Raw genomic sequence first — 27,783 nt, forward strand, 5'->3', positions numbered from 1 at the left:
TACATCTCTCCAAAATAGTGTAAAATCTTCATAAATGTGTTCAATTATAAATCTACTGATGTCTTGCCACAGTTTCCTTACATGAATACAATGCCCAAAAAGATGCAACACTATTTCTGGGTGGTCATTACAAAAGGAGCACTGCTTGTATACTTCGTATTTTCGCGAATGTAGTACGACATCCGGGAACTTTTGGTATACTATCTCTATCCATACTATGGCCAATAAGCATACTACATACTCAATTTACGTCACAAATAATACGATTAGTATGCGTATTCGAACACAGTTAATGAGTCAGTCGTTATTGCATGCACTTTCGGCTAAGTAACATGTTTGTTAACTTAATTTGTCGAGATCTATATAGAAAATAATGTGACTAAAAACTTGGACAACGCGCGGCTTGTTTTTTAGATAATAGATCAATTGTATTAACTGGATAACTATTCATTTTTAATTTGTTATACTGACTATTTCACATTGAACAATGGCAATTGCACACGTTGCAACAGAATACGTTTTCTCCGACTTTTTATTGAAGGATCCAACAGAGTCGAAGTACAAAGGGGTGCGTCTGGAGCTTGCGGTAGACAAAATAGTCACTTTCATCGCTGTTGGTCTCCCTTTGTTACTCATCTCCCTCGCGTTTGCCCAAGAGGTGTCAGTAGGTGAGTTGAATAACTGATAGACTATCAGAACATGTTCAAATATATCGAATAAAAGTATCAGGGTCAAACAGAAACTGATAAAATAGTATTCTCTCTAGCCAATTGAATTGAGCAGTAACAGCAGAGCAGATTATCGGTTTCTCTCGACGCACAAACTCTGGCTTTCTGTTTTTGGTTTGAGCAGACCTCTGCAGTCAAGCACTGAATAAAAACCTACTTCAATTGTTTTAGTTCGTCTAAAACGAATTCATTTTTTAAAATTCTCATTAGATAAACTCGTAAACATGTTTAAATCCCTGGGTCGTTCTTTGTCTGCTCCATAGACCCCATATCTGCAATTCATACCGCCGTCTGTCAACGGGAAACAGGCTAACTGCATTGCATTTGTTTCGCCCCGGAATATCCTGCCATGTATTGCAGCGTTCTTAATTTATTAGAAAAGATGAGTTGCTTCTCAATATGCAGTTGTAGTAACATTGTAGCCTTCTTGTATTGTCTTGAGTTCGAGATTAGGCCCACAGCGCCGCCTGCCCCGTGAAGAAACCGTTACATCGTAGATCTATGAAATGACTCCACAACAGGGTTGCCAGGTCAAGTTAAATGTATAGCTCATTGACCACTGAAAACCTGGAATGCCCGAAAACTAGACCCATTTTTTTCACAGCAAGAGGGTTATTTATACAATAAATCCCTTTTCCATAACGCTATTGAGCCAATTAAGAAGGAATATGATAGTAACTTGGGTTTCCTCAAAAGTAATAATTTTTGCAAGCTATGACATGACGTAATAAATACATTTGAATATGTGGCAAGATCATTAGCCCTTATTACTCTCGCCAGATCATTTTCATCAATTGATGTCTATTTAACAAATTTAACTGCTATGCTTAAGCAATATATAGCCAATATACCACAGCTAAGGGCTGTTCTTAAGCATGATACAATGCCATATTTTTTTTATTTTACCTTCATTTAACTAGGCAAGTCAGTTAAGAACAAATTCTTATTTACAATAACAGCCTAGAATCAGTGGGTTCAGGGGCAGAACGACAGATTTTTACAGTGTCAGCTCATGGATTCGATATAGCAACCTTTCGGTTACAGGCCCAATGCTCTAACCACTAGGCTACCTGCCGCCGCACGCATATTGGCCATATACCCAAACCCCAAGTGTGCCTTATTGATATTATAAACTGGGCAGCAACGTAATTAGAACAGTAAAAAGTCATGTTTTGTTATACCTGTGGTATATGGTCTGATATACCACGGCTTTCATCCAATCAAAATTCAGGGCTTGAACCAGGTTTATAATTGTAAATAAATCCCCATTGCACATGTGCATAACTATAGATAAATCAAACAGGAGAGTATGAGTGATGAAAGTTGGACAGAGGATCTCAATCTCTGAGTGCCAGATGTTGAGACTACAAACCATTATAAATGGCCCATTTGCGAGATTGACTTGTCATTTCAATAGGCATAGGCTACAGACTAAAATCTGGTTTGTGATTGTCATTCAATTTTGCCATAGTTTGCTTGCATAAAAGCAGGTATCCTATAGGCCTACATCTAATTTCAGATAGTTTACATTAGCCTAGGCAAGATGCAAGATGTAAACGGAACATTTAGCAGCTTGCTTAGTTCAAATTAACAGACTAAATTATTCAACTTTAATAGCGAGGTGATTTCGAGGTAAGTGTTTCCCAATAGCCTGCTGGAATAGGCTACTGAGGATGGGGGTCATCATTTCAATCACTGAATTAAATATGAATAATATGTATATGAACTGAATATGCTTGTCAACAAACAGCCAGTGTTTATTCTTTTTTGAATTTGTTTTACCTGTAGCCTAATCTGACCACTGTTACATCAATCTAATCCATTCTAACATCTGATTGGCAATTGCGAAAGAGTTTTGATAATTTCCAATTTAATTAACTAAACATGTCCATTAATAATTGCATAATAACACAAGTCTACAACAACAATAAACTGAAGTTTATATGCTATTTATTCAATTGGTTTGTCAGGTAGGTTACACAAGTGGCACACCACTCAGTCACTCAGCAACAGCCTGCCGCACTGCCAGACAGTCAGCACCAGGTCACAGTGAAATGTTTTTAAGAGAAATGCCATGACGGCCATGGTGCAACTTAAAAGTAGACCAAAATCGTGCAACCCGCGACCAATACATTTTCACCTGAGACATCGTTTTCAAAGTTAGCCCAATTTGTACAAAAACAACGAACATGGCAACACTGCTCCACAATCTCACATAATCCACACCCCTCGGCTGTTATATTTTATCATTAAAAGGTATTCATATGGAATAGTGACTGAATAGAGGTAGCATTGGTAATGAAACAGGTTTGTGGCAGAAAGATAATTTGATTCATAAAATCACGTGGTAAAAGAATTTCAAATGTATTTATAAAGCCCTTCTTACATCAGCTGATATCTCAAAGTGCTGTACAGAAACCCAGTCTAAAACTCCAAACAGTAAGCAATGCAGGTGTAGATGCACGGTGGCTAGGAAAAACTCCATAGAAAGGCCAGAACCTAGGAAGAAACCTAGAGAGGAACCAGGCTATGAGGGGTGGCCAGTCCTCTTCTGGCTGTGCCGGGTGGAGATTATAACAGAACATGGCCAAGATGTTCAAATGTTCATAGATGACCAGTAGGGTCAAATAATAATAATCACAGTGGTTGTCAAGGGTGCAACAGGTCAGCACCTCAGGAGTAAATGGCAGTTGGCTTTTCATAGCCAATCATTCATAGTATCTCTACCGCTCCTGCTGTCTCTGGAGAGTTGAAAACAGCAGGTCTGGGACAGGTAGCACGTCCGGTGAACAGATCAGGGTTCCATAGCCGCAGGCAGAACAGTTGAAACTGGAGCAGCAGCACGGCCAGGTGGACTGGGGACAGCAAGGAGTCATCAGGCCAGCTAGTCCTGAGGCATGGTCCTAGGGCTCAGCTCCTCTCAGAGAGAGAGAGAGAAAGAAAGAATTAGATAGAGCATACTTAAATTCACACAGGACACCGGATAATACAGGAGAAATACTCCAGATATAACAGACTGACCCTAGCCCCCCGACACGTAAACTACTGCAGTATAAATACTGGAGGCTGAGACAAGAGGGGTTGGGAGACACTGGGGCCCCATCCAACGATACCCCCGGACAGGGCCAAACAGGCAGGTTTTAACCCCACCCACTTTGCCAAAGCACAGCCCCCACACCAATAGAGGGATATCTTCAACCACCAATTTACCATCCTGAGACAAGGCCGAGTATAGCCCACAAAGATCAGGTTAAAGAAGGATTTTTAAGCCTTAAGACAATTAACATTGGATTGTGTGTGTGCCATTCAGGGGGTGAATGGGCAAGACAAAATATTTAAGTGCCTTTGAACTAGGTATGGTAGGAGGTGCCAGGTGCACCAGTTTGAGTGTCAAGAACTGAAGCCTTGGTGGGTTTTTCACGCTCAAGTTTCCTGTGTGTATCAAGAATGGTCCACCACCCAAAGGACATTCAGCCAACTTGACACAACTGTAGGAAGCATTGGAGTCAACGTGGGCCAGCGTCCCTGTGGAACACTTTCCACACCTTGTAGGTGTTTCTAGTGTTTTGTATATGTTCAGTTTAATTCTGTGGGATCAGCACTGTAAAGAGTCCCTGCTTTTTAATCTATTCCCCTGCAGACTATGTTACATGACAGTTTGGGCAGAGGTCAATGGAACTTGGGTGGCAGTGACTGACTGTGCTTTCCATAGGCCATCCAGGCAATATGTTTCACCAAATTGATTTGTGTTGTGGATGTGGAATCCAAACATGTGTAATAACATAGATAATAGCTTATTATTACTAACAATAATTTTAAAAATGTCAGTTGTTATATAAAGGTTACACATCAAGCAAATAACAGTGAAATCACAAATATACATATTTTTTATGCCATACACTATGGGACAACCGCATCAATAACTGGAGGGGACAGTTACTCACAAACTCAATGTCCACTGGAAACTGGGAGTACATAACAGCTGGAGCCCACACTGGTCCTATTTCCTGTCTTCACTCAAAATAAGATCATTAGTCTGTGTACACTTACTAGTCTTTCCACTCTGGACTGGCCCATTCTGATCCTGTCCAATCCCTTTGGCTGAATGCAGGTACCCAGATCAGCTGTTTTGCCCCTACCAACTTCTCATGGCGACAGGCAGCCTATGTTGACTCCTTCTGTTGGGCGGCGGTGCAGGAGCAGCAACTCAGCGTTGATGGCGTCGAGGGTGCCCCCCTGTGGCTGCACAAGGTACAAGCCCTCAGTTAGCCAAGAGGGCAGCTCCAGTCAGTGGCCAGAGGGCAGCTCCAGTCAGTGGCCAGAGGGCAGCTCCAGTCAGTGGCCAGAGGGCAGCTCCAGTCAGTGGCCAGAGGGCAGCTCCAGTCAGTGGCCAGAGGGCAGCTCCATTCAGTGTGAGAGATCGATCTGTTAATGTGGTTCAAACAGTTATGGCTGCGTGGGGAGTGGCGGAATAACACTCCTCATTGGCAATCAGCATCACATTTGGCATATTTATGATTGAGATCCCCTTTCAGAGCTCTCAGGAGTAAGCCATACTTTAAATCAGACCAGACTGTCAGAGTAGTCAACCTCTTCAACTGCATGAAATCCCTTTACAATTATAATTATGCAGCCTCTTCTCAGACGACTGGAAGAGATACTATTTCTTGACGAGGTGGATGATATCGACATAGTTCCAGGTGTATTAGCATAGCCGCGGGAAGTAGGGGTGCTTATAAATCCATAAATGAAAGCACCCCTACCTCGAAACATCTTCCTGCGGACATGTGAATGAGTTTGGTTTACTTGGTCTGTCACAAGGAAGCTCCCAAATGCCCCGTGTCACCACAATGAACTTCTATGTGTCATACCAATGTGGGGCACACCAATGTTCTGTATCTTCCTGGTCCTTATTTCTCTGTCATGCAATTCTTGCTTTTGTCTTCCCTCTCTCACCCTCTTTTATTCCTCTGACCTCCTCCAGTTCTTCCCTTACATCCTTCTATTGGTGGCAATCCTCATGTACATCCCTGCTCTGTTCTGGCGCTTCACTGCCGCCCCACACCTCTCCTCTGACCTCAACTTCATCATGGAGGAGCTGGACCGCTCCTATAACCGAGCCATCAGACTGGCCAAGAGCCTGGCCTCATCTATAGACACCAAAGATGTCTCTGACGACCCCCCCAGGTAAACACTACGAAGGGCCTTATTCACTTCCACTTTAGATGACTTGTCTTCTTTAGATGATTTATTTGTCTCTTCCACCTGAGCTCAAAGACTCCTAGTGTCCAAATTTACTAAGCGTTTGCATTAGACATCGACAGATTCAGATTATGGCCGATTACATTGCAATCCACGAAGAAACTGCGTGGCAGGCTGACCACCTGTTACGCAATTACAGCAAGGAGCCAAGGTAAGTTGCTAGCTAGCATTAAACTTATCTTATAAAAAACAATCAATCTTAACATAATCACTAGTTAACTACACATGGTTGATGATATTACTAGTTTAACTAGTGTGTCCTGTTGCATATAATCAATGATTATATTGCAACGGGTGATGATTTAACAAAAGTGCATTCGCGAAAAAAGCACAATCGTTGCACCAATGTACCTAACCATAAACATCAATGCTATTCTTAAAATCAATACACAAGTGTATCTTTTTTTAAACCTGCATATTTAGTTAAAATAAATTAATGTTAGCAGGCAATATTAACTAGGGAAAATGTGTCACTTCTCTTGGGTTCAGTGCAAGCAGAGTCAGGGTATATGCAGCAGTTTGTGCCGCCTGGCTCGTTGCGAACTGTGTGAAGACCATTTCTTCCTAACAAAGACCGTAATTAATTTGACATAATTATGACATAACATTGAAGGTTGTGCAATGTAACAGCAATATTTAGACTTCGGGATGCCACCCGTTTGATAAAATACGTAACGGTTCCGTATTTCACTGAAAGAATAAACTTTTTGTTTTCGAAATGATAGCTTCCAGATTTGATCATATTAATGACCTAAGGCTTGTATTTCTGTGTGTTTATTATATTATAATTAAGTCTAGGATTTGATAGAGCAGTCTGACTGAGCGGTGGTAGGCAGCAGCAGGCACGTAAGCATTCATTCAAATAGCACTTTCCTGCTTTTGCCAGCAGCTCTTCGCAATACTTGAATCACAGCAATGTTTAGAACTTCATGCCTATCAACTCCCGAGATTAGGCTGGCAATACTATAGTGGCTATAAGAACATCCAATAGTCAACGGTATATGAAATACAAATGGTATAGAGAGAAATAGTCCTATAATTCCTATAACTACAACCTAAAACTTCTTAACTGGGAATATTGAAGACTCATGGTAAAAGGAACCATCAGCTTTCATATGTTCTCATGTTATGCCATTTTTTACATGGCACATATTGCACTTTTACTTTCTTCTCCAACACTGTGTTTTTGCATTATTTAAACCAAATTGAACGTTTCATTTTTATTTGAGACTAAATTGATTTTATTTATGTATTATATTAAGTTAAAATAAAAGTGTTCATTCAGTATTGTTGTAATTGTCATTATTATATGTCGGGCGATTAATCGGTATCTGCTTTTTTTGGTCCTCCAATAATCAGTATCGGCTTTTTTTGGTCCTCCAATAATCAGTATCGGTATCGCCGTTGAAAAATCATAATCGGTCGACCTCTAGTTTGCATCAGGTGCAGAGTTTACCAGAAAAAAATCATAGTGGGAAAAGAACAAAAAAGTAAATAAGGGTTAGACTATAAGATGTTTAGTAATAACGGCTGGTACAGAATCACAAATAATGGAATCTATAGAGATAAAATGAATTTAAATTTTCTTAGTCTAGCCCACTAACTATGCAGTCAAATGGGTTGATCTAGTTAGAGCAGCAAAGAGAGGCCATGCTGTGTTTTTCTGCTGTTTCTACACAAAGCCATACTATTAATGAAACTAATGGGGGAGAAAACGCAGGTTCACCATCTATAGAGTGTAGTGCCATGAGAGGACAATGAGTTAATTTCAGTAACCAGGTTTCCATCCAACCTTTTTATGCGAGTACATGTCAGATACAAAATGTCATGACAGGCCTGATGGAAACAGGCAATTTGTCTGAAAAATTACCAAATGTCAACTAAACAAAATACGCTAGACAAGGTGGAATTTTTTTTGTCTGTAAAATAATTTCTGCGAGAAATGTCGGAAATATTGATATGATAACCATGATATCGAAGTAAACACATGTTGTGTGGTCATCCCACTACGACTCGTCGGAAAAGCATGCAGTTTATTAGGCTACAGATTAAATTAATGACTTCACAGGATGGTGAAAGTGCAAGGTGATGAGCTTGATGCTCCTTTCCTATAAATATCGAAGGTCTTATTCTGGTGACATGATCATCTATGCTTGACTGCCATTTGACAAATAAACAATCTCACTCTTTTGTCCATAATAATCTCATGTGGGCTATACCCGTACTGTTTTTGCCCAGCTGTTGGCCAGAGTGCACGTGCCAATACCAGAGCGGGAACTCTGGTATATAATCACACAGAAAACACTGGTACATGGGAATAGAAGATGAGATCTATTTTCATTGAGAGGCAGAGGGAGAGTGAAACCTTATTAGCTAGAAGCACAGGTAGTGACGAATGGACTAATTAGGTTTTTTTTTTTATCGTTTGACTTCGCACTGCTGTAGACTAAGCCTGGCTGGGGTCAGCAGTCAAATACAGTGTGTATCTGTCTAAACTGTGATTATAGGCAGAGCTGTTTATCAGATCAGTAATGGGCAGTGGCAGAATATGCAAATGTATTTTCTTCAATAAACAGTTCTTAAAAGTGCAATGATTTTAAAATGATCCAGCACTCACTTGAAGTTGACTTGTTCTTTATTTTTCTGTACACCTACGTACAAACACGCTCAAATGAAGTTGATGTGTGTCTGCTTGGAGAATAAAAATATTCAAAATTGACACAACTGCATCAGCCCCACCTAATCTCCCTGTGTGATGGCAGTGCCCTGGACCTGACCGAAGGTTGCTTTAAATACCCTCTGGTAGAGCAGTATCTGAAGACCAAGCGTTTCTCCCGCTGGCTGGTGGTGAAGTACCTGGCGTGTCGGCTGTTAACCCTGCTCACCCTGCTGCTAGCCTGCCTCTACCTGGGCTACTACATTCGCCTAGCCTCCATCACCGATGAGTTTGCCTGTGACGTGCGGACAGGGGTGCTGAGGAACAACAGTGCGGTGCCGGTGCAGTGTAAGCTGGTGGCGGTGGGGGTGTTCAGGCTGCTAAGCTACATCAACCTGGGGGTGTACATCCTGCTGGCTCCCCTGCTGGTGTACGCTGCCCTGGGCCCGGCCAGACAGAGCTCCCGCTTCCTCCGGCCCTATGAGATGCTGCCGGCCTTCGGAGCTCTGGACCTGGACACACCCTTCTACAACGACCTCAGCGTGTACCTGCTCTTCCTGGAGGAGAACCTCAGTGAGCTGAAGTCCTATAAGTGTCTGCAGGTGGGTAACAACACTACATGTTTAGTCATATGATAGGCGGTGGTCTATCATGACCATATGTTGCCCATTTTAGTTTTTTAAGTAATAACTTACAAGCGTTGTGCTCCAACTAATTGAGTCATTGTAACCACAATGGACAACTTCGGGTAGTGTCCACTTGGGAAAATATGCTTGGAATTATGTTATCCCAGAGAGACATTATGTCTGGTATTACATTGAGGTATCGGAATGTCTATTTATGTGAAGTGTATTGCTACAGGTGCTGGAGCTGCTGAGGGAAGGAGGCGGTGAGGCCTTTGACACTATGTGTCTTCTGCAGACTCTGGGCCAGGTGAAGACAGATGTGGTGGATGGGAAAAGATCCACTTCACACAAGGACAGCAAAGACTGCACCAAGCCTGGAGAGGAGGACACAAGCTCTTCTGAGCTGAGAGGTGTGTGAGTGGGTGGGTGGGTAGACTAGGTTATTGGTTCACAACATGATTGGTTGTATTATATATTCCCCTGCCTGTGAGTTTTATAACTTCATGCAGCTCACTCCACCCATCTGACGGTGCCGGAGAGACTATGGGGATCATAAACTGTCTCCCCAAACTCCCAGTGACCTCTACTACTAGGGGACAGGACAGGTCTTCTGCCTGCTCAGGTCAGAGCCTCTTCAGTCTCTCTCCAAGTGGACAAGAGTGCATGGATAGAACCACATCCATCTCATATGTCCTCTGTAAATAAAGTTCCCTGTTGTGTGTAACACTCTGAGGTTGCCTTGTTCTTCTGACTGGGAAAGGTGTCAGTGAGTCACAGACCAGCCCAACTGGATAGTCGCTCTCTTTCGGGTATGGTCATCTTCCTCACACCATAGGCCAGATTGAGTTCAGTCTGATCTTTTTGATTCCTTTCAGATGTTTCTACATTGTGGCTGGACGATGGGCTGAAGAAAGACAACAAGGACAAGACCTGCTGTGGTGGGAAAGATGTACGTCAGAGAGTGATCTGAAGTGTGAACTAGGGCTTTTATCTTTTCAGTCATTTAGCAGACGTTCTTCTCCAGAGTGACTTACAGAAGCAATTAGAGTTAAGTGCCTTGCGCAAGGGCATGTCAACAGATATTTCACATAGTCGGCTTGGAGATTGTAACCAGCGACCTTTCGGTTACTGGCCCTAACCACTAGGCTACATGCTGATCAATAGCTTGTTTATTTAAAAAAAATAATAAGTGCTGTGTTGCTATGTTACTGTACCTACCTTAGTACAATAAAATTGTACCTTTTGTTCTTATCAGGATCGATCAAGCCCCTACTAATTTATTCTCTGGAATTTAAACAAAAGTTGTTTATAGAACTGTGGTCCACAGTTTCCCCATAGAGAGGCTCTCTTTCTGTGTTTACTGTCAGAGATACAAGGTGTTTGTCAGACTGCGTCATTATTTAATAAAAAAGCTGTGATTAGTTATCTAATATTGCTAGCGACATAAACAAAGCCTTGGCCTCGTTTTAACCAGCATACTACAGCCTCGGTACCTAAGTGGTAACGTATTTATATTGAACCTTTTATTTTATAAGGAATAGCAGATTATTTTATTCTTCGGGGATCTGAGTAACTCATTACGTCTCATGGCTAGATTCAATCAGTTCTGCGCTAACCCGCTTAACCGACAACTGCATAGCACTTTCATTGTTTTTAGGCGATGTCGGAGGTGTAACGGCATTGGAGATGTCAAATCAGCAAGCGTCTCCCAGCATTCTACCTGTCGCGGACATTGCCATTGGATGCAATGAGTTGTATTAATAATAATCCCATGCAGGCTTGTTACAAATCCGAACACCAGAATGTGTGTTATAATCTACACCTTGATTAGGCTGATATACACTAAGTGTACTAAACATTAGGAGAACCTGCTCTTTCCATGACAATAATTTACCAGGTAATTCCTGGTGAAAGCTTATGATCCCTTATTGATGTCGCCTGTTAAATCTACTTCAATCAGTGTAGATGAAGGGGAGGATACGGGTTAAAGAAGGACTTTAAAGCCTTGAGACTTGGATTATGTATCTGTACCATTGAGGGTGAATGGGCAAGACAAAAGATTTAAGCTTTTTAAAAATTTTGAATGGGGTATGGTAAGAACTGCAACGCTGCTGGGTTTTTCACGCTCAACAAGAACAGTTCACCACCCAAAGGACATCCAGCCAACTTGAAACACCTGTGGGAAGCATTGGAATCAGCATGGGCCAGCATCCCTGTTGGACACTTTCAACAACTTGTGTGTTCAAGCCCCAATGAATTCAGGCTGTTCTGAGGGCAAAGGGGGTGCAACTCAATATTAGGAAGGTGTTCCTAATGTTTTGTACACTGTGTAAATCCTTATTTAGTTTAATGATTTTCAATTTGAGTGTCATTAATTCTATATAGCCTACACTTTCTCCTTCTGAACTTCTAATATAAGTGGGACTAGTGTGGCTTGGTGACAATGACTACACAAGCAGCCGCTCTGATTTGACAGCTCTAATGCAGTTCCACATCCGACACCGCTAAAAGACTAGCTATGTGGGTGTCAGCTATCGCCAGTTAACACGTGATCTGATTGAATCTAGGACTAAGTATCTAAGGCTGCATTTAGACAGCCAGCCCAATTTGGATCTTTTTTTCCCACTAATTGGTCTTTTGAGCAATTGTATCGTCTCAACAAAAAAAAAAGATCTGATTAGTTTAAAGACCAGAATTGGGCTACCTGTGTAAACTCCGCCAATGTGCATTGATGTATAAAGCATGTTTGTGTGTAAAGTGCATGTGGAATGGAAGAGACTGTAGAGAAAGTCACTATTGTTACTCTAATGGTGCAGTATTTATGTTCATAATGTTATTTAGCAATACTTCAAAGCAATCCTTCAAAATGGGTATGAGATGTCGCTGTTAGTCTGTTTTTATACACTTTTGCATTGATTGATGTTAGATATTAGTTGCTATTTATTTCAATTGCATGTTAATGTACATGGTCCTGTTGGTTGTTTTTATTGTGTCTTATATACCACAGACAAAATGATGCACTGACTGTCCCAACTTCTTTGTGAAGTAACATCACCACGCACTTTTGATTTCATAGGTAATGTACTGTATGACAAAGGATATTCAAGTGTTTTAAACGTGCTTTTGGTCTTTTAAATAAAAATAGAGGCTTATTGAAGTCTGATTCAAGTTGTTCATTTTGATTATGAAATCACCCCACAAGCATAAAACTGACAGCACTACAACATATCGAAAGGGTATTTATGGTTGGATGTTCAGTTATTCATAGAGAATGATAAGACAGTGTTTATGGTTGGATGTTCAGTTATTCATAGAGAATGATAAGACAGTATTTATGGTTGGATGTTCAGTTATTCATAGAGAATGATAAGACAGTATTTATGGTTGGATGTTCAGTTATTCATAGAGAATGATAAGACAGTGTTTGGGCAAATAAAAAAAACTGCAGATGGACTGAAAATACATGTAAATCTCAAGCAATTTCAAATGTTATTAAAGATACAATGAATAGAGTAGAAGTATTCAAAACATCAAAACTGGGGTTAAAAAGACATTTTGTTACAACCTACAATACCAGTCAAATGTTTGGACACACCTACAGTACTCATTCAAGGGTTTTTATTTGTGCCTTTTTCTACATTGTCGAATAATAGTGAAGACATCAAAACTATGAAATAACATGTGGAATCATGTAGTAACCAAAATAGCCCCCCTTTGCCTTGATGACAGCTTTGCACACTATTGGCATTCACTCAACCAGGTTCACCTGGAATGCTTTTCCAACAGTCTTGAAGGAGTTCCCACATATGCTGAGCACTTGTTGGCTGCTTTTCCTTTACTCTGCGGTCCAACTCATCCCAAACCATCTGAATTGGGTTGAGGTCGGGTGATTGTGGAGGCCAGGTCATCTGATGCAGCACTCCTTCACTCTCCTCCTTGGTCAAATATCCCTTACACAGCCTGGAGGTGTGTTGGGTCATTGTCCTGTTGAAAAACAAATGATAGTCCCACTAAGCGCAAACCAGATGGGATGGCGTAACGCTGCAGAATGCTGTGGTAGACATGCTGGTTAAGTGTGCCTTGAATTCTAAATAAATCACTGACAGTGTCACCAGCAAAGCACCCTCACAACTCCTCCATGCGTCACGGTGGGAACCACACATGCAGAGGTCATCCGTTCACCAGCACAGTGTCTCACACAGACACGGCGGTTGGAACCAAAAATCTCACATTTGGACAGATTTCCACCGGTCTAATGTCCATTGCTCGTGTTTCTTGGCCCAAGCAAGTCTCTTCTTATTATCGATGTCCTTTAGTAGTGGTTTCTTTGTAACAATTCAACCTTGAAGGCCTGTTTCACACAGTCTCCTCTGAGCAGTTGATGTTGAGATGTGTCTGTTACTTGAACTCTGCAACTGCACTTGAAGAAACTCAAAGTTCTTGAAATGTTCTGTACTGACTGATCTTCATGTCTTAAAGTAATGATGGACTGTCGTTTCTCTTTGCTTATTTTAGTCTTTTACCAAATAGAGGTATCTTCTGTATACCACCCCTACCTTGTCACAACCAGTGACGACCTGTCATTCAGGGCAGGTGGGGCTTGCCTGTTTGGCATATTATTTTGGCATTAATACGTGTCACATATCAGTTTGCAAACAATGTAAAAAATTATATATATCATTGAAAGCCGCATACAAACAGGACTCTTTTTTGTTTTCTTGAGTAAGGCAACTCCAAAATGCAGGTGTTTCAGCCTAGCTCAGTGCTTTCTGTGGTAGTGGGGCAAGACAGTAGAAAATACGGAGCATTGCGCCGTGATTGGCTCAGTGTTCTATCACTCATGGGGACTTTACATCACTGCCATGTGTAAGAGGAGACCTTGAACATTTTAGCCCTTCGGTTGCATCCATAAAAGTGCCCATCCAAGAAGACTCAAGGTCATTGGCCACAGATAAATTACGTCAAATCACATTATATGTACAGTAGCTTTGATTGGACTGATCATATCAATATCATACTTTCACAATCATAGCTAGCAGTCATCATTATGAATCAAGTCGACAATCTACTGGCAAATCCTTTTTAATCTGTGTCATATGAAGATAAATAATGAAAAGAAATCATAGATAAAACGTATCAGTGCTCATTGGCCATTGGACATAAACACTACACAACAAGTTGGAAATCGCAAATTCAACGAGTGGTTTGGAAGGAATCAGTGACAGTGGCTGTGTGGTCCCAAGTCTGGGATGAAGGGGCTTTTTTCCAAGTTTAGAATGATAAACATTCAACATTGGCCATGCTGTCAATGAAGCAGGACTTGTGCCGCACTCAAAACAACTGTTAACTCGGAGGACCACCGCGCCGCCTTCTTGTTCAAGTGAGCACAGAATGAACAATGTCCAAAAATGTATTGTATGCTGCTGCATAAATTATGTATTATGCCAGGGAGATATGTATACTGTAGCTAAGAAAGTAATACTAAGTGTATGTTGTATAGTAAGATGTTAGTAGCCCATGTGCCTCACCCTAATAATTTGGTCTATTTACCCCTCTTAATTTCGACTACTGTTCTACTGTAGCCTTTAACCTGTTTTAGAGAAATGTAATCATCAAATATTGTAAGAGCTTTCATTGTCTGCTAATATGCCCCCTTTATTTATCCTGGTGTACAGGGAGAATACTGTAAGAATGGCCCATGTTCTGAATTCTGTCGCTGTACATTTCAAAAGTGCTGAACAAATAGTCATATTGACTACGTTCATCCTAGCTCGCTCATTAATGTCTTAATCGATATAACGGATTGCCTCTTATCCGCTTGTCGTCCCCTTATGCCATAGTTTGTACATCTCTCTTAATTGTCTTCAGAAACCACATTTGTTTTTAAGCAAGTCAGCCATATCAGTTATGTTTTTTTTAAAGGCAGTAAAATGAGGCTGATTGAACTGTCTCGCTGCCAGACAAGGCTCTGCTGATGGCCAGGTGTAGCAGTGGTAAGATGTTGGGGCAGCTTCATGTTGGCCCTGACAGTTTTTGGGCAACGTTAGTCACCTTTATTGTGCAATTAATGTATTGTTTAGTGTTGTGTTGTGTAGTGGCTTTTCTGGCATGCATTCCAAAATTATATATTTTTTTCCCCACCAAGACTTACATGCTAAAATCGCCACTGGTCGCAACAGAACTGATTGGCTCAAACGCATTAAGAAGGAAAGAAATTCCACAACTTTTAACAAGGCACACCTGTTAATTGAAATCCATTCCAGGTGACTTCTTCATGAAGCTGGTTGCGAGAATGCCAAGAGAGTGCAAAGCTGTCAAGGCAAAGAGTGTGCTACATTGAAGAATGTCAAATATAAAATATATTTTGATTTGTGTAACACTTTTTTGGTTACTACATGATTCCATATGTGTTATTTTCATAGTTTTCACTATTCTACATTCTACAATGTATAAAATAATAAAAATAAAGAAAAACCCTGAAATGAGTAGGTGTGTCCAAACTTTTGACTGGCACTGTATTTAAGTTAGTTATTTCTGTATTTAATTTTCAATAAATTAGCAAAACATTCTAAAAGCATAGTTTGAATGTGTCATTAGGAGATATTGTGTGTAGATCGGTGAGAGAGAAACATTTATTTAATCCATTTTGAATTCAGGCTGAAACACAATGTCGAATAAATCAATTGGTATGAATAATTTCTGAAGGCACTCCAACTACCTCAAATACTCCATTCCTGTAAAATTTGTAAATTTGCTACTGACACTGACCCTGTATTTAGCTTTCTCTCTTATTTCCTATTTTATTACAATTGGTAGGGTTGGGTAGGGTTTGCAAGTTAAGCATTTCACTTTACTTGAAACTTAATTATTATAATTGAAGGTATTATAATCTGACTCCAATTAATATTTCTGAATTTCAGTGACTCATGACCAAATCTAGGCCAGTGACTCCTTCTGCAGGTATTTGTTCTTTTTGATAGTCCAATCACATAAGTACACACACACACACACAAAGTGAAATATTGTATATTGACTGACTTCAGCATAACATGAATAAATCTAAATATATTACATGTATTTCATTATCCCATTAGATAATTGTAGCAGGGAGGAGGACTAGTCACCTGCAGCTCAAAGCAGTGGAACGGTGTTGGAGTTTGGGTGGCGATTCCTATCAGGCATGTTATATGTAATACAGTCGTGGCCAAAAGTTTTGAGAATGACACAAATATTAATTTTCACAAAGTTTGCTGCTTCAGTGTCTTTAGATATTTTTGTCAGATGTTACTATGGAATCCTGAAGTATAATTACAAGCATTTCATAAGTGTCAAAGGCTTTTATTGACAATTACATGAAGTTGATGCAAAGAGTCAATATTTGCAGTGTTCACCCTTCTTTTTCAAGACCTCTGCAATCCGCCCTGGCATGCTGCCAATTAACTTCTGGGCCACCTCCTGACTGATGGCAGCCCATTCTTGCATAATCAATGCTTGGCGTTTGTCAGAATTTGTGGTTTTTTGTTTGTCCACCCGCCTCTTGAGGATTGACCACAAGTTCTCAATGGGATTAAGGTCTGGGGAGTTTCCTGGCCATGGACCCAAAATATTGATGTTTTGTTCCCCGAGCCACTTAGTTATCACTTACTTTTGCCTTATGTCAAGGTGTTCCATCATGCTGGAAAAGGCATTGTTCGTCACCAAACTGTTCCTGGATGGTTGGGAGAAGTTGCTCTCGGAGGAGGTCTTGCTCTCGGAGGAAGCAAGACCACACATGAATGGTCTCAGGATGCTTTACTGTTGGCATGACACAGGACTGATGGTAGTGCTCACCTTGTCTTCTCCGGACAAGCTTTTTTCCGGATGCCCCAAACAATCGGAAAGAGGATTCATCAGAGGAAATCACTTTACCCCAGTCCTCAGCAATCCAATCCCTGTACCTTTTGCAGAATATCAGTCTGTCCCTGGTGTTTTTCCTGGAGAGAAGTGGCTTCTTTGCTGCCCTTCTTGACACCAGGCCATCCTCCAAAAGTCTTTGTCTTACTGTGCGTGCAGATGCACTCACACCTGCCTGCTGCCATTCCTGAGCAAGCTCTGTACTGGTGGTGCCCCGATCCCGCAGCTGAATCAACTTTAGGAGACGGTCCTGGCGCTTGCTGGACTTTCTTGAGCGCCCTGAAGCCTTCTTCACAACAAATGAACCGCTCTCCTTGAAGTTCTTGATGATCCGATGAAGGGTTGATTTAGGTGCAATCTTAATGGGAGCAATATCCTTGCCTGTGAAGCCCTTTTTGTGCAAAGCAATGATGACGGCACGTGTTTCCTTGCAGGTAACCATGGGTGACAGGGGAAGAACAATGATTCCAAGCACCACCCTTTTGAAGCTTCCAGTCTGTTATTCGAACTCAATCAGCATGACAGAGTGATCTCCAGCCTTGTCCTCGTCAACACTCACACCTGAGTTAACGAGAGAATCACTGACATGATGTCAGCTGGTCCTTTTGTGGCAGGGCTGAAATGCAGTGGAAATGTTTTTTGGGGGATTCAGTTCATTTGCATGGCAAAGAGGGCCTTTGCAATTCATTTCAATTAATCTGACCACTCTTCATAACATTCTGGAGTATATACAAATTGCCATCATACAAACTGAGGCAGCAGACTTTGTGAAAATTAATATTTGTGTCATTTTCAAAACTTTTGGCCACAACTGTACATTGCTGAGATTGTAAATAGGAGATCAACCATATGTAATTTGGCAGGTTTTTCTGCTGCTATTGTCATTGATATTATGCAAAATAATACAATATGATGCCATTCCACAATTATCACAGGATCTGTGATACCAGATGTCCTATCCTAGGAACAGCTGAAAGATTAGTGAATGATTGTGAACTTTGAACACTTTAGATAACGGTACAGAAAGAATTTGCCTCACCGCTTTTGGTACTCAGGGGTCTTTGTGCCTTCAACAAATTCAAGATTAGGACTAATCTACAAAAGGAATAGGAGGAATCATATCCACAAGCAGCTCCTGGCATTATACATAAAGCAGACGTTGCAGTTGGCTGCACGGAGTCGCAATAAGAGAAATCCCATGCAGCCTTGTACAAATTTGGAAACATGGCATGTGAGATGTAATCTACACCTACTACATTAAATAAAAATCCTCATTATTTCGTTTAATGTTTTTTTTAATTTGAGTGCAATTATTTCTATATAGCCTATACCAGAGGTGGGACCAAGTCATTATTTTAAAAGTCACAAGTAAGTCTCAAGTCTTGGCACTCAAGTCCCAAGTCAAGACAGGCAAGTCCAAGTCAAGTCTCAAGTCAAGACCATCGAGTATCAAGTCCTAAACTTTGAGTTTCGAGTCCTACAAGTCATTATGTGCTCTTCACCAAATGTAATACCATTTCATATTTTTAACAAGAGTAAGTATAGTATATTACATTTACACAAATCATGAATGCTTTTAAAAATATCTATATATTTATTACTTCCCAAATAAACGTTATATTTCCATGGAAATACATGGGTAGCCATGAGAAAGACCCCAGCCCCCCAATAGTGATCGACTATCGAGGATCGCTAGGGGGTGCAATCGGGCAATCGGGCGATGTACACAATCGCCCAACCTTAACACACACACACTCTGTGGTTACAGTAGGCTAACGTATGTCATTGCTAATAAGTCTATGCTAGGTAAAGCTCCACCTTATCTCAGTTCACTGGTCATGATAACAACACCCACCCGTAGCCCGAGTTCCAGCAGGTATATCTCACTGATCATCCCCAAAGCCAACACCTAATTTGGCCGCCTTTCCTTCCAGTTCTCTGCTGCCAGTGACTGGAACAAATTGCAAAAATCTCAGAAGTTGGAGTCTTTTATTTCCCTCACCAACTTTAAACATCAACTATCTGTGCAGCTAACCGATCGCTGCAGCTGTACATAGTCCATCTGTAAATAGCCCACCCAATCTACCTACCTCATCCCCATACTGTTTTTATTTTATTTACTTTTCTGCTCTTTTGCACACCAGTATCTCTACTTGCACATCATCATCTGCTCATTTATCACTCCAGTGTTAATCTGCTAAATTGTAATTATTCGCTCCTATGGCCTATTTATTGCCTACCTCCTCATGCCTTTTGCACACACTGTATATAGACTTTATTTTTTTCCCACTGTGTCATTGACTTGTTTATTGTGTTATTGGCTCACTGCTTTGCTTTACCTTTGCCGGGCACAGTTGTAAATGAGAACTTGTTCTCAACTAGCCTACCTGGTTAAATAAAGGTGAAAAATAAAAATAAAATAAAAAAATGGTTTTAGGAACAGCAGTAACATCAGGCAGGATTTAGGCTACCAACTGCCTAGCCAGTTGTAGCTCAATCTTGGGTGCAATGATCACGTTCCCGCACTGACTGACTGTGTGGAGGCTCATTGATTTAACGTTACGTTAGCCTACATGATACACCAGTAAAGTAATCAAATATATAGGTGTTGACTATATTAGCCACGACTTACCGTTCTTTGTGCAGCTTCAAATGTCGAACAAAGTCGGAAATTGTTGCTGTAATTTTCTTCCCGCATGTTTTGCTAGTTTTGCAATCCTTTTTTTGTTTATACAGCATCTTCTTTATATCCGAAAATAATCATTTTGGGTATCATCTTTCCAAGGGCTCCATCTGAATTCACCCGCCGACGTTCCTCTACACTGTCACGCACAACTTTTTCTCAGCTGGCACAATTTGATTGGCTGCTGTCCGATTCAAACTGTAATCTGTTAAATGAAGAGTTGATGAGCTGCACACTTTTTTTAATAGCATCATTTTTTATATTTGGGCTTCGGGAGGGTATCAAGTCAGGTCGAGTCAAAAGGCTCAAGTCCAGGTTAAGTCACGAGTCATTGGTGTTAAAGTCAAAGTCGAGTTGCAAGTCATCATATTTGTGATTCGAGTCTGACTCGAGTCCAAGTCATGTGACTCGAGTCCACACCTCTGGCCTACACTTTCTCGTTCGGAAATTCTAATGCAAATGGGACTGGTGAGGCTTCGACCTCCAGCCCCCTGAAGAAAGGGAAAGTGGTTGAATGAACCATCTGCTGTAAGCTGTTTATTGTTGTTCCTCCCAGGATGCAATTACATGTGGTAAATCGATATCCACAAGGTCCATGCAGACCAAAGAGTCCTGCTTTGATAGCAAAGTCCGAGAAGGACTATGGGCACTTCAGGGAGATTATATAATAGGATCTTGAGTTTCTCTATTGGAAAGTTACTATGGTTCATATTAGGACAGCTCCCTCACTGTTTTGTGAAATGGCCATGGGATCCCGTAATCAGTAGCATACAATCTTGTTTAATGCCATGATAAATTATATATTTGGACTGGAACAACATGAATAGATGTGGGACGATTGTACGTAGTCTAAATAAGATGCTGATGATTTGTCGCCACAGATGGTTTGTTTAGGTTTTATTATGGTTGTGGCTGGATGGAGTAGCCTAAATCTACTGTGCTATCTAGTGGTCGCATCGGGGACAACAGTTGTTGATAACAGCATTGTAGCTTTTTTTCTTTTTTTTTTGTAACCATTATTTAGCATTGCAGCAAACCCTAAACATTTTCCTAACTTAACCCCATTCTCATAACCTGCTACCTTAATTTACATAACCAGCTGTTTTAGTTCTCTAACCTGCCATGTTAGTTATCCTAATCTACTATGTAAACAAAGGAAAGGTCAGCATTAAGGTCAGAAGGTCAGCATTACAGCGTGATTGAAATTTAAAGGCAATGTTCCCACGTTAGCGGAGACTGTGTTCACGGTATGTTGCCTCAATAGGAAATGACCTCTTGATGTCTATCGCGCAATCTATAACGCTTCAGTGATACAGATTGAATAGAGCCTTAATCAGAGTTCAATCCCTACTAGGTGACACTATTTCATTTACCTTGGTGTGCCTGGGCAAAAACCAGTCTATGAGGAGTGAGGAGGTAATAGTAGAGTTTAATATGTAGGAAAAACATCTGAGTCTGTTGTGGGTCAGAGGGACAAGAGGGACCCAGGTGGTCGAGGAGGGACAGACATTACATCACTGTGGTCATACTGTAGCTCAGCCTTGATAACTCAGAAAGGGGACAGGATACTGAGTTGGAGAGAGACCGGCCAATTGTGTTATATATAATTGGATTCTCTGCAAAGAAAGTTAATGTAGTGGTGATTGTCTTTGTAGAAATGTGTGTTTTGGTGAAACAAAAGCTATTTGAGAAAAGCTATCCTAATTTCCAAGCTTCATTTTGAGAGTGCCAAGACATATGTCAGAGAAAAACGATTAGACGGTTACCGAGGTAATGTTGTTTTTGTATTCACACATTCGGACATTCAACAGACATTCATCAGACATTCAACAGACATTCGCCAAAAGCCATTTAAAATGTAAAAATCAATAACTCACCATTTGTCACAGAATCATCAAGCTAGATATGATTTAATCTATAAATGTCTACCATACTTCTACAACCTTTGTTTAGAGGAAAAATTCCAGTTTTGATTTGATAGAGACGTGTAGTCCGTCTAGAGGGTGTGTGGTAAAAGTTCTAATGAGTCTGTTACACCCTATTAGAAGGGGCCTGGCAGAAAATTCTGCATCTTCAGTCATATTAAATTAGATTACATGAAAAAACTATGGGATGAAGGGGTCAGGCCTGACTAACAAAGAAGACAGGTGAATGGATCAAGAGGACAGAGAGATTAAAGTAGATGTCACGTGTCAAAATTTTGATTGATGACCCTATGTGAACCTATGTGAACGCTATGTGAACCCTATGTAGTGATGACGTGTGCATGTCTTCTGGTCAGGCAAGCCTGGTTAGGTGGGGGCTATGGGTTGAGTAAGGGTCCATTTGACAGGCCGTTAATGATTGATGACCCAAGCCTGATAGGCAAGCCTGGTTAGGTGGGGGCTATGGGGTGAGTAAGGGTCCATTTGACAGGCCGTTAATGATTGATGACCCAAGCCTGATTTATGACCCTATGTAATGATTTATGACCCTATGTCATGTAGAAGGGTGCATGCCCAGGGTTGAGTAAGTGACCATGTGTCAGGTCAACCTGTTACTGTTTCTCACGGTTTGGGTTGGTTAATGCCCCTTATAAAGCGCCTGAACAATACCTGTTTAAGAGTGCACAAGATCTTAAGAATAACCATGGAATTTGGGATCGGTACCAAACAAGTGATGCCGTTAACAACTGAAGCAGGCCCTCGGGTTGCCCATAGAGCAAGGGCAAAGTATCAACCAGCAATATATGATGCGCCAAAAAAACGTTTTTTAAATGTGTATAGAACCCAAATACCGCCAGCAAATGCTCTGACAGATCAAGTGTTGATGTCTAATGGCCAGCAGTGGGGGTATCGTTTTGATTACCTGGCCTGTAGAGTGACCCTCTATACGGTAGATGAAGGAGAAGAATATACAGACCAGACTGTAGGCTTGGAATATGGTGTTGAAGACTGGTCGGTTTTTCGCAAGGTTGTGTGTCCTGAACTGAGCCTTATCACCAAGGGGTATAGTGTGTTCACGGGCCACGAGACCCGTTGGGAAGGTACCCCGGACTCCTCAGGACAAATATTTCACAGGGTGAAAATACAAAGAAAGAATGGCCGACCGTGCGGCAGCGTGGAGTTCTATATCGGCACCGAGGCAATCCGAAACCACAAACTTAGGGGTGGTGGCCTGACTGGGGATACCCGACTGCGTCTGCTTATTCCTTTTAAGAGTTGGGATGTACTGGAATTGAAAATGTTGCAACCGTTGGATGCTCTCTTTGTACAGAGCCAACAGCGTCAGAGCCTTGTTCATTTAAAGAAGTGCATAATATATACGAATCGTAAAGATTACGATGCAAAAGAGCCTCAAGAAGATACAGCGTCAGAAGAAAACTAAGTAAGCGGATGCTTTAACCCCGCCCCCCCAGATACCCAATGGCCTTGTTCTACAATAAAAAGAAAAAAGCAGCCAGTTCTTCATTTCAGCATACACCATGGATCTCCAGACCATCTACGAGGAAGCCACTACGTCATGGGGGCCCGACACTAAAGACTCTATGCCACGAAGCCCTACACTCTACGCACCCCTGGCAAGACCCGTGACACCCCCGACATTTACCCAGCCTGAGGATGTGTTTGATGGGGTGGCCAGTACTATTTTTGTGGATACAATCAAGGCCTCTGTAGCTACACTTTTAAACGTGGTGATTGGCGAATATATACGAGAAAAATGCATCGGCTGTGAGATCAATCATCCCAGCCAGCGTCGTCATCCTTGCCTCTACGACCCTCCTAGATACTACTTTTTCAATCATTTTGAGGAGCTGGTGAAAAGACTGTGGTCCTGCCGTTTTATACCAGCGCTGGTCATCGCCCTGGAGTCTATGGGTATTGCGCCGTCTATCCCTAGAGTTTACGGGGTAACCGAAGCCTTCCTACATGAACTGAAGGAGGCCATCTTCATCCATGAGAAACTCAAAGAAATCCGACACACCCTGGTGGACGACAACAAATACAGGGAAGCTGTGGTGGCTGATGTGATGCTTTTCTGGCTCAATAAATCCCAAGAGACCGAGTGACATTTTGTTTATTTAGAGCTATGGGTAACTATGTGTCTACGATGTTTGAGCGAATAAATACATTTTTTCTTTTGAGAGACCTTACAAATGTTATGCATCAGATTATTGAAAATAAAGTGAACAATGTAAAGTTCTACACAACCCACAATACAGGGGTTATTGTAGAGCGTGTGTTAAAAATGGAGCAAATCATGAAACATGTCCGACATACGGGCGAGAGTTTACAATGGTCACATATGGTATCAAGGCTTGTTGAGGATTCTGAAGAACTAGAAATAACTTTGGCTAAGATTTTACATTATTTGTTTGAACCACCCTTTAATGTGAATGTGTATCATATTTGTTGTTTATATACTTATATATCAGACGTGTGTGTTTTAAAAATTCAGCGAAACAAACCTGTAAATCTAAACAATATATACAGGGTGTTGCATGCTGTGATTGTTGAGAAAACGGGGACTTGTATCTTGCAACAAATCCTGAATTGTCTGTATACGTAATAATTGTTGCATTCTTAAAATAAAAATTCACAAACTGAAATGTTGTCGTTATATGAAAGTGGCTCATTACAGTTATTGTACCTCAGAGAGGCAAGAAGGATGGCTGAGCAGCTGTTGAAAAACATATATTATAATCCCTCTAACCCCGGGTCTTATGGGGGTAAAGAGCGTTTACAGAGAGCTATAGTCGAAGAAACAGGTAGTCTGTTAAGCGATGCTAAAGTGAATGAATGGTTATCAGAGCAAGATGCCTACACTCTACATAAACCTGTAAGAAAACATTTTCCAAGAAATAGAGTTTTTTCTACGCATCCATTATCCCAATTTCAGGCGGATCTATGTGACATGCAGTCCCTTGCCGATAAAAATGATGGAAATCGCTACATGCTAACGGTTATAGATATTTTCTCTAAATTAGCCTATGTAAGGGTGTTAAAAAATAAGAGCGGGGCAGAGGTGACCAGGGCCTTTGAATCGATCTTGAAGGCAGGAGGCGCACCCAAGAAAGTGCAGACGGATGGCGGAAAAGAATTTTTTAATAAAACATTTCAGAAGCTAATGAATAAGTATAATATAGTACATTTTGCTACAGGCTCTGATTTGAAAGCTTCGGTTGTGGAACGCTTTAATAGGACTTTGAAAGAGCGGATGTGGCGCTATTTTACAGCTCACAACACCAACCGATATACAGACATAGTTCAGGATTTAGTAAACGGGTACAACCACAGCTACCATAAGACTATACGTATGAAGCCCTCGGAGGTCTCTTCGGAAAACTCTTTTCAAGTCTTTAAAAATATGTATGGTTTGTTCCCACTTCGCCGTAAGAAAAAAATGACTTTTAAATTCCTAGTGGGTGACTTGGTGCGTATATCAAAGTTGAGGGGTGTTTTCGACAAAAAATACGAACAAGGCTTTAGCTCGGAGTTGTTTACCGTTACCGAATGTCTGCCACGCATTCCGCCGGTCTACAAATTAAAAGATTATGACGGGGATCTTATAGAGGGATCTTTTTATGAGAAGGAATTACAGAAGGTCCAGTTGGGTAAAGACAAAGTCTTTCACGTGGAGGAGATTCTAGATCAGAAGAGAGAAAAGGGTAAAAAATGGTTACTGGTCCGCTGGAAAAACTGGCCTCAAAAGTTCAACAGTTGGGTATTGGAGCAGGATGTGGTGGAGGCAACGGGGCTTAATTTAAACCCCTAGTCATGATAACTAGCGCATCATTCGCGTGTACACAGTTGGGCATCATGGAACACAGCGGCTTCTACCTGACTCTCCCCAGTAATGCGTCGGCACAGATATATCGTAATAATCAGAGTTCGAAGTATACAACCAATTTTCCAAAGCCTATAGAGTTATCAGAGGCTTTGGGAAGTAGGTCTCAGCGAGATTACATACCCCCATAGTTGGTATAATATCAAAGCTAAGGACCGTGATTTTTATTGCAAAAGGTTCTCGGAACCTGCGATACTTATTAAGCTTAAAAAAGGTTTCTATAGAACCGTCGACAGGATCGTCTCAGAGTTGAATGAACACCTAACCCTGAACAAGATGGAAATATTCCTATTCTACAATCCAATCCATAAAAGGATACAAATCTCAGGGCCTGCTAACGGAGGTATAAAGACCAGCGGTAATTTATCCTACATGTTGGGGATGGGTCCCAATAAATGGACGTATGTGAACGATAAATTATTCCCATTCCCTGCGGATATACATGCAGGCTTTTACAACATATTTGTCTATACCGACATCATAACCTATCAAAGGGTCGGAGACAGCTGTGTGCCCCTCCTGCGAACAGTTCATATAGACGGCAAGGATGGGGACATCGTCACTGTCAATTATGACAAGCCGCACTACGTACATGTCAGCAAGAACTATATTGAAAACATTCTGGTTGAGCTTAAAACGGATCAGAACGAAAACATTGAATTTACTTATGGTAAAACGATTGTAAAACTCCACTTTAGACCCACCAAAACCTCTCTACATATATAATAGCTGTATTATATTTATAAACATAATACAAATAAAAGTGTTATGGAGCACCATCAGCTCGACCCTAACCGTTATGTTTCATACTATGTGGATCAAGTGGGTAATGGACTACCAGGATATCATGGAGCGCCGACAATGTATGGTTCGGGGATAGGAGGTATATTCCGTAACCTCTTCAGGATGGTTTTACCGTTTATGAAGAGAGGCTTCAGCATAGCCAAACCACATTTAAAATCAGCGGCTAAAAATATAGTAAGTGAGGTTGTAGCCAATGCTATGACCCGAAGGGCGTCACCAGAGGTGGAGCATCAAGAAGGCTCGGGGCTTATGATATTGTCTCGAAGGCCAAAAAAGAGACCCCCTGGTTTAAGGCGTAGGCCGGCACCTAAAAAGCGGCGGTTAACTGTTAAAAGAACCTCAGTAAGTCAAAGACGGGGTAAAGTGAGGAGGTCTGTACCAAAACAGGCTAAAAGAATACTAGGAAGTATTTTCTAAAAGAATAAGTGACATGGCTCTTTTACATCGAATGTCCTCTGAAGCTATAAAGACAGAACTTGATCTTTTCACGGCACCGTTAACGCAGCATTCAATAGATAGATCCAGTTATGTGGAGATAGCCCCTCTCTCTGCTATTACCGATAACGGGCCTATCGAATTTTTCATACCAGGCCATGGTGACAACTATCTGGACCTCAACAACACCTTGGTGCATTTACGTCTAAAAGTGACCAAAAGAGATGGGTCTAATATTGCAGACGATGCCAAAGTGAGTCTCATTAATTACCCCTTGGCCACCATTTTCTCCCAAGTTGATGTGACTTTGGGTGAACGCCTAATCAGTCAAAGCAGCGCTACATACCCTTATAGAGCCATCATGGAGTGTTTACTAAACTACTCCGAAGACACTCTCAAAACCCAATTTAGCGCCGGGCTGTTTAGCAAGGATACTGCAGGAGCCTCTATGGAATCGACAGACCCTTCCACCGGTGCAAACAAAGGACTAGCGGCACGAGCTCGCTACTGCGCCGAATCTCGAGAGTTTCATTTGCTAGGCCCTATACACTCTGACATTTTCTTTCAAGAACGGTTACTCTTAAATTCGGTTGATTTAAGATTAAAATTAACCAGGGCCAAGAATGATTTTTGCCTGATGTCTCCCCAAGACGGGGATTTTAGTTTGAAAGTGTTGGGGGCAACCCTTTTTATAAAAAAGTATCTGTATCTCCGGCCGTGCGCCTGGGTCACTCACATGCTTTGATGAAAGGAAATGCCCTTTACCCTCTCCAAAGAATTACCATGAAAACCTTTAGCATACCTGTGGGCAGTAGAATCTGCAGTCAAGAAAACCTATTTCTAGGCCCTTTACCTAGATATGTGGTTATA

At 41.3% G+C, this 27,783-nt stretch overlaps 1 protein-coding gene across 1 annotated transcript; it reads left to right on the forward strand.

Annotated features, from left to right (window-relative positions):
• The first annotated feature begins 216 nt into the window (after positions 1-216).
• LOC109884592 (pannexin-1) lies at positions 217-12,437 on the forward strand. Its single transcript, XM_020476552.2, has 6 exons — positions 217-668; positions 4,840-4,979; positions 5,713-5,915; positions 8,753-9,248; positions 9,508-9,682; positions 10,148-12,437. Exons 1-6 carry the CDS (start codon positions 488-490, stop codon positions 10,240-10,242), a joined length of 1,290 nt encoding a protein of 429 aa, XP_020332141.1. The 5' UTR covers positions 217-487; the 3' UTR covers positions 10,243-12,437.
• Positions 12,438-27,783: the final 15,346 nt, after the last annotated feature.

This window comes from Oncorhynchus kisutch, linkage group LG28 (genome assembly GCF_002021735.2).
Source record: "Oncorhynchus kisutch isolate 150728-3 linkage group LG28, Okis_V2, whole genome shotgun sequence".
Taxonomy (NCBI): Eukaryota; Metazoa; Chordata; class Actinopteri; order Salmoniformes; family Salmonidae; genus Oncorhynchus; species Oncorhynchus kisutch.

What these genes read in the sequence shown, in the direction of transcription:
- LOC109884592 (XM_020476552.2), top strand. Translation starts at nt 488, where the DNA reads ATGGCAATTGCACACGTTGCAACAGAATACGTTTTCTCCGACTTTTTA. An exon ending in CCCCCCTGTGGCTGCACAAG is followed by an intron (nt 4,980 to 5,712) that starts GTACAAGCCCTC and finishes GACCTCCTCCAG; the next exon opens with TTCTTCCCTTACATCCTTCT. An exon ending in AAGCTCTTCTGAGCTGAGAG is followed by an intron (nt 9,683 to 10,147) that starts GTGTGTGAGTGG and finishes GATTCCTTTCAG; the next exon opens with ATGTTTCTACATTGTGGCTG.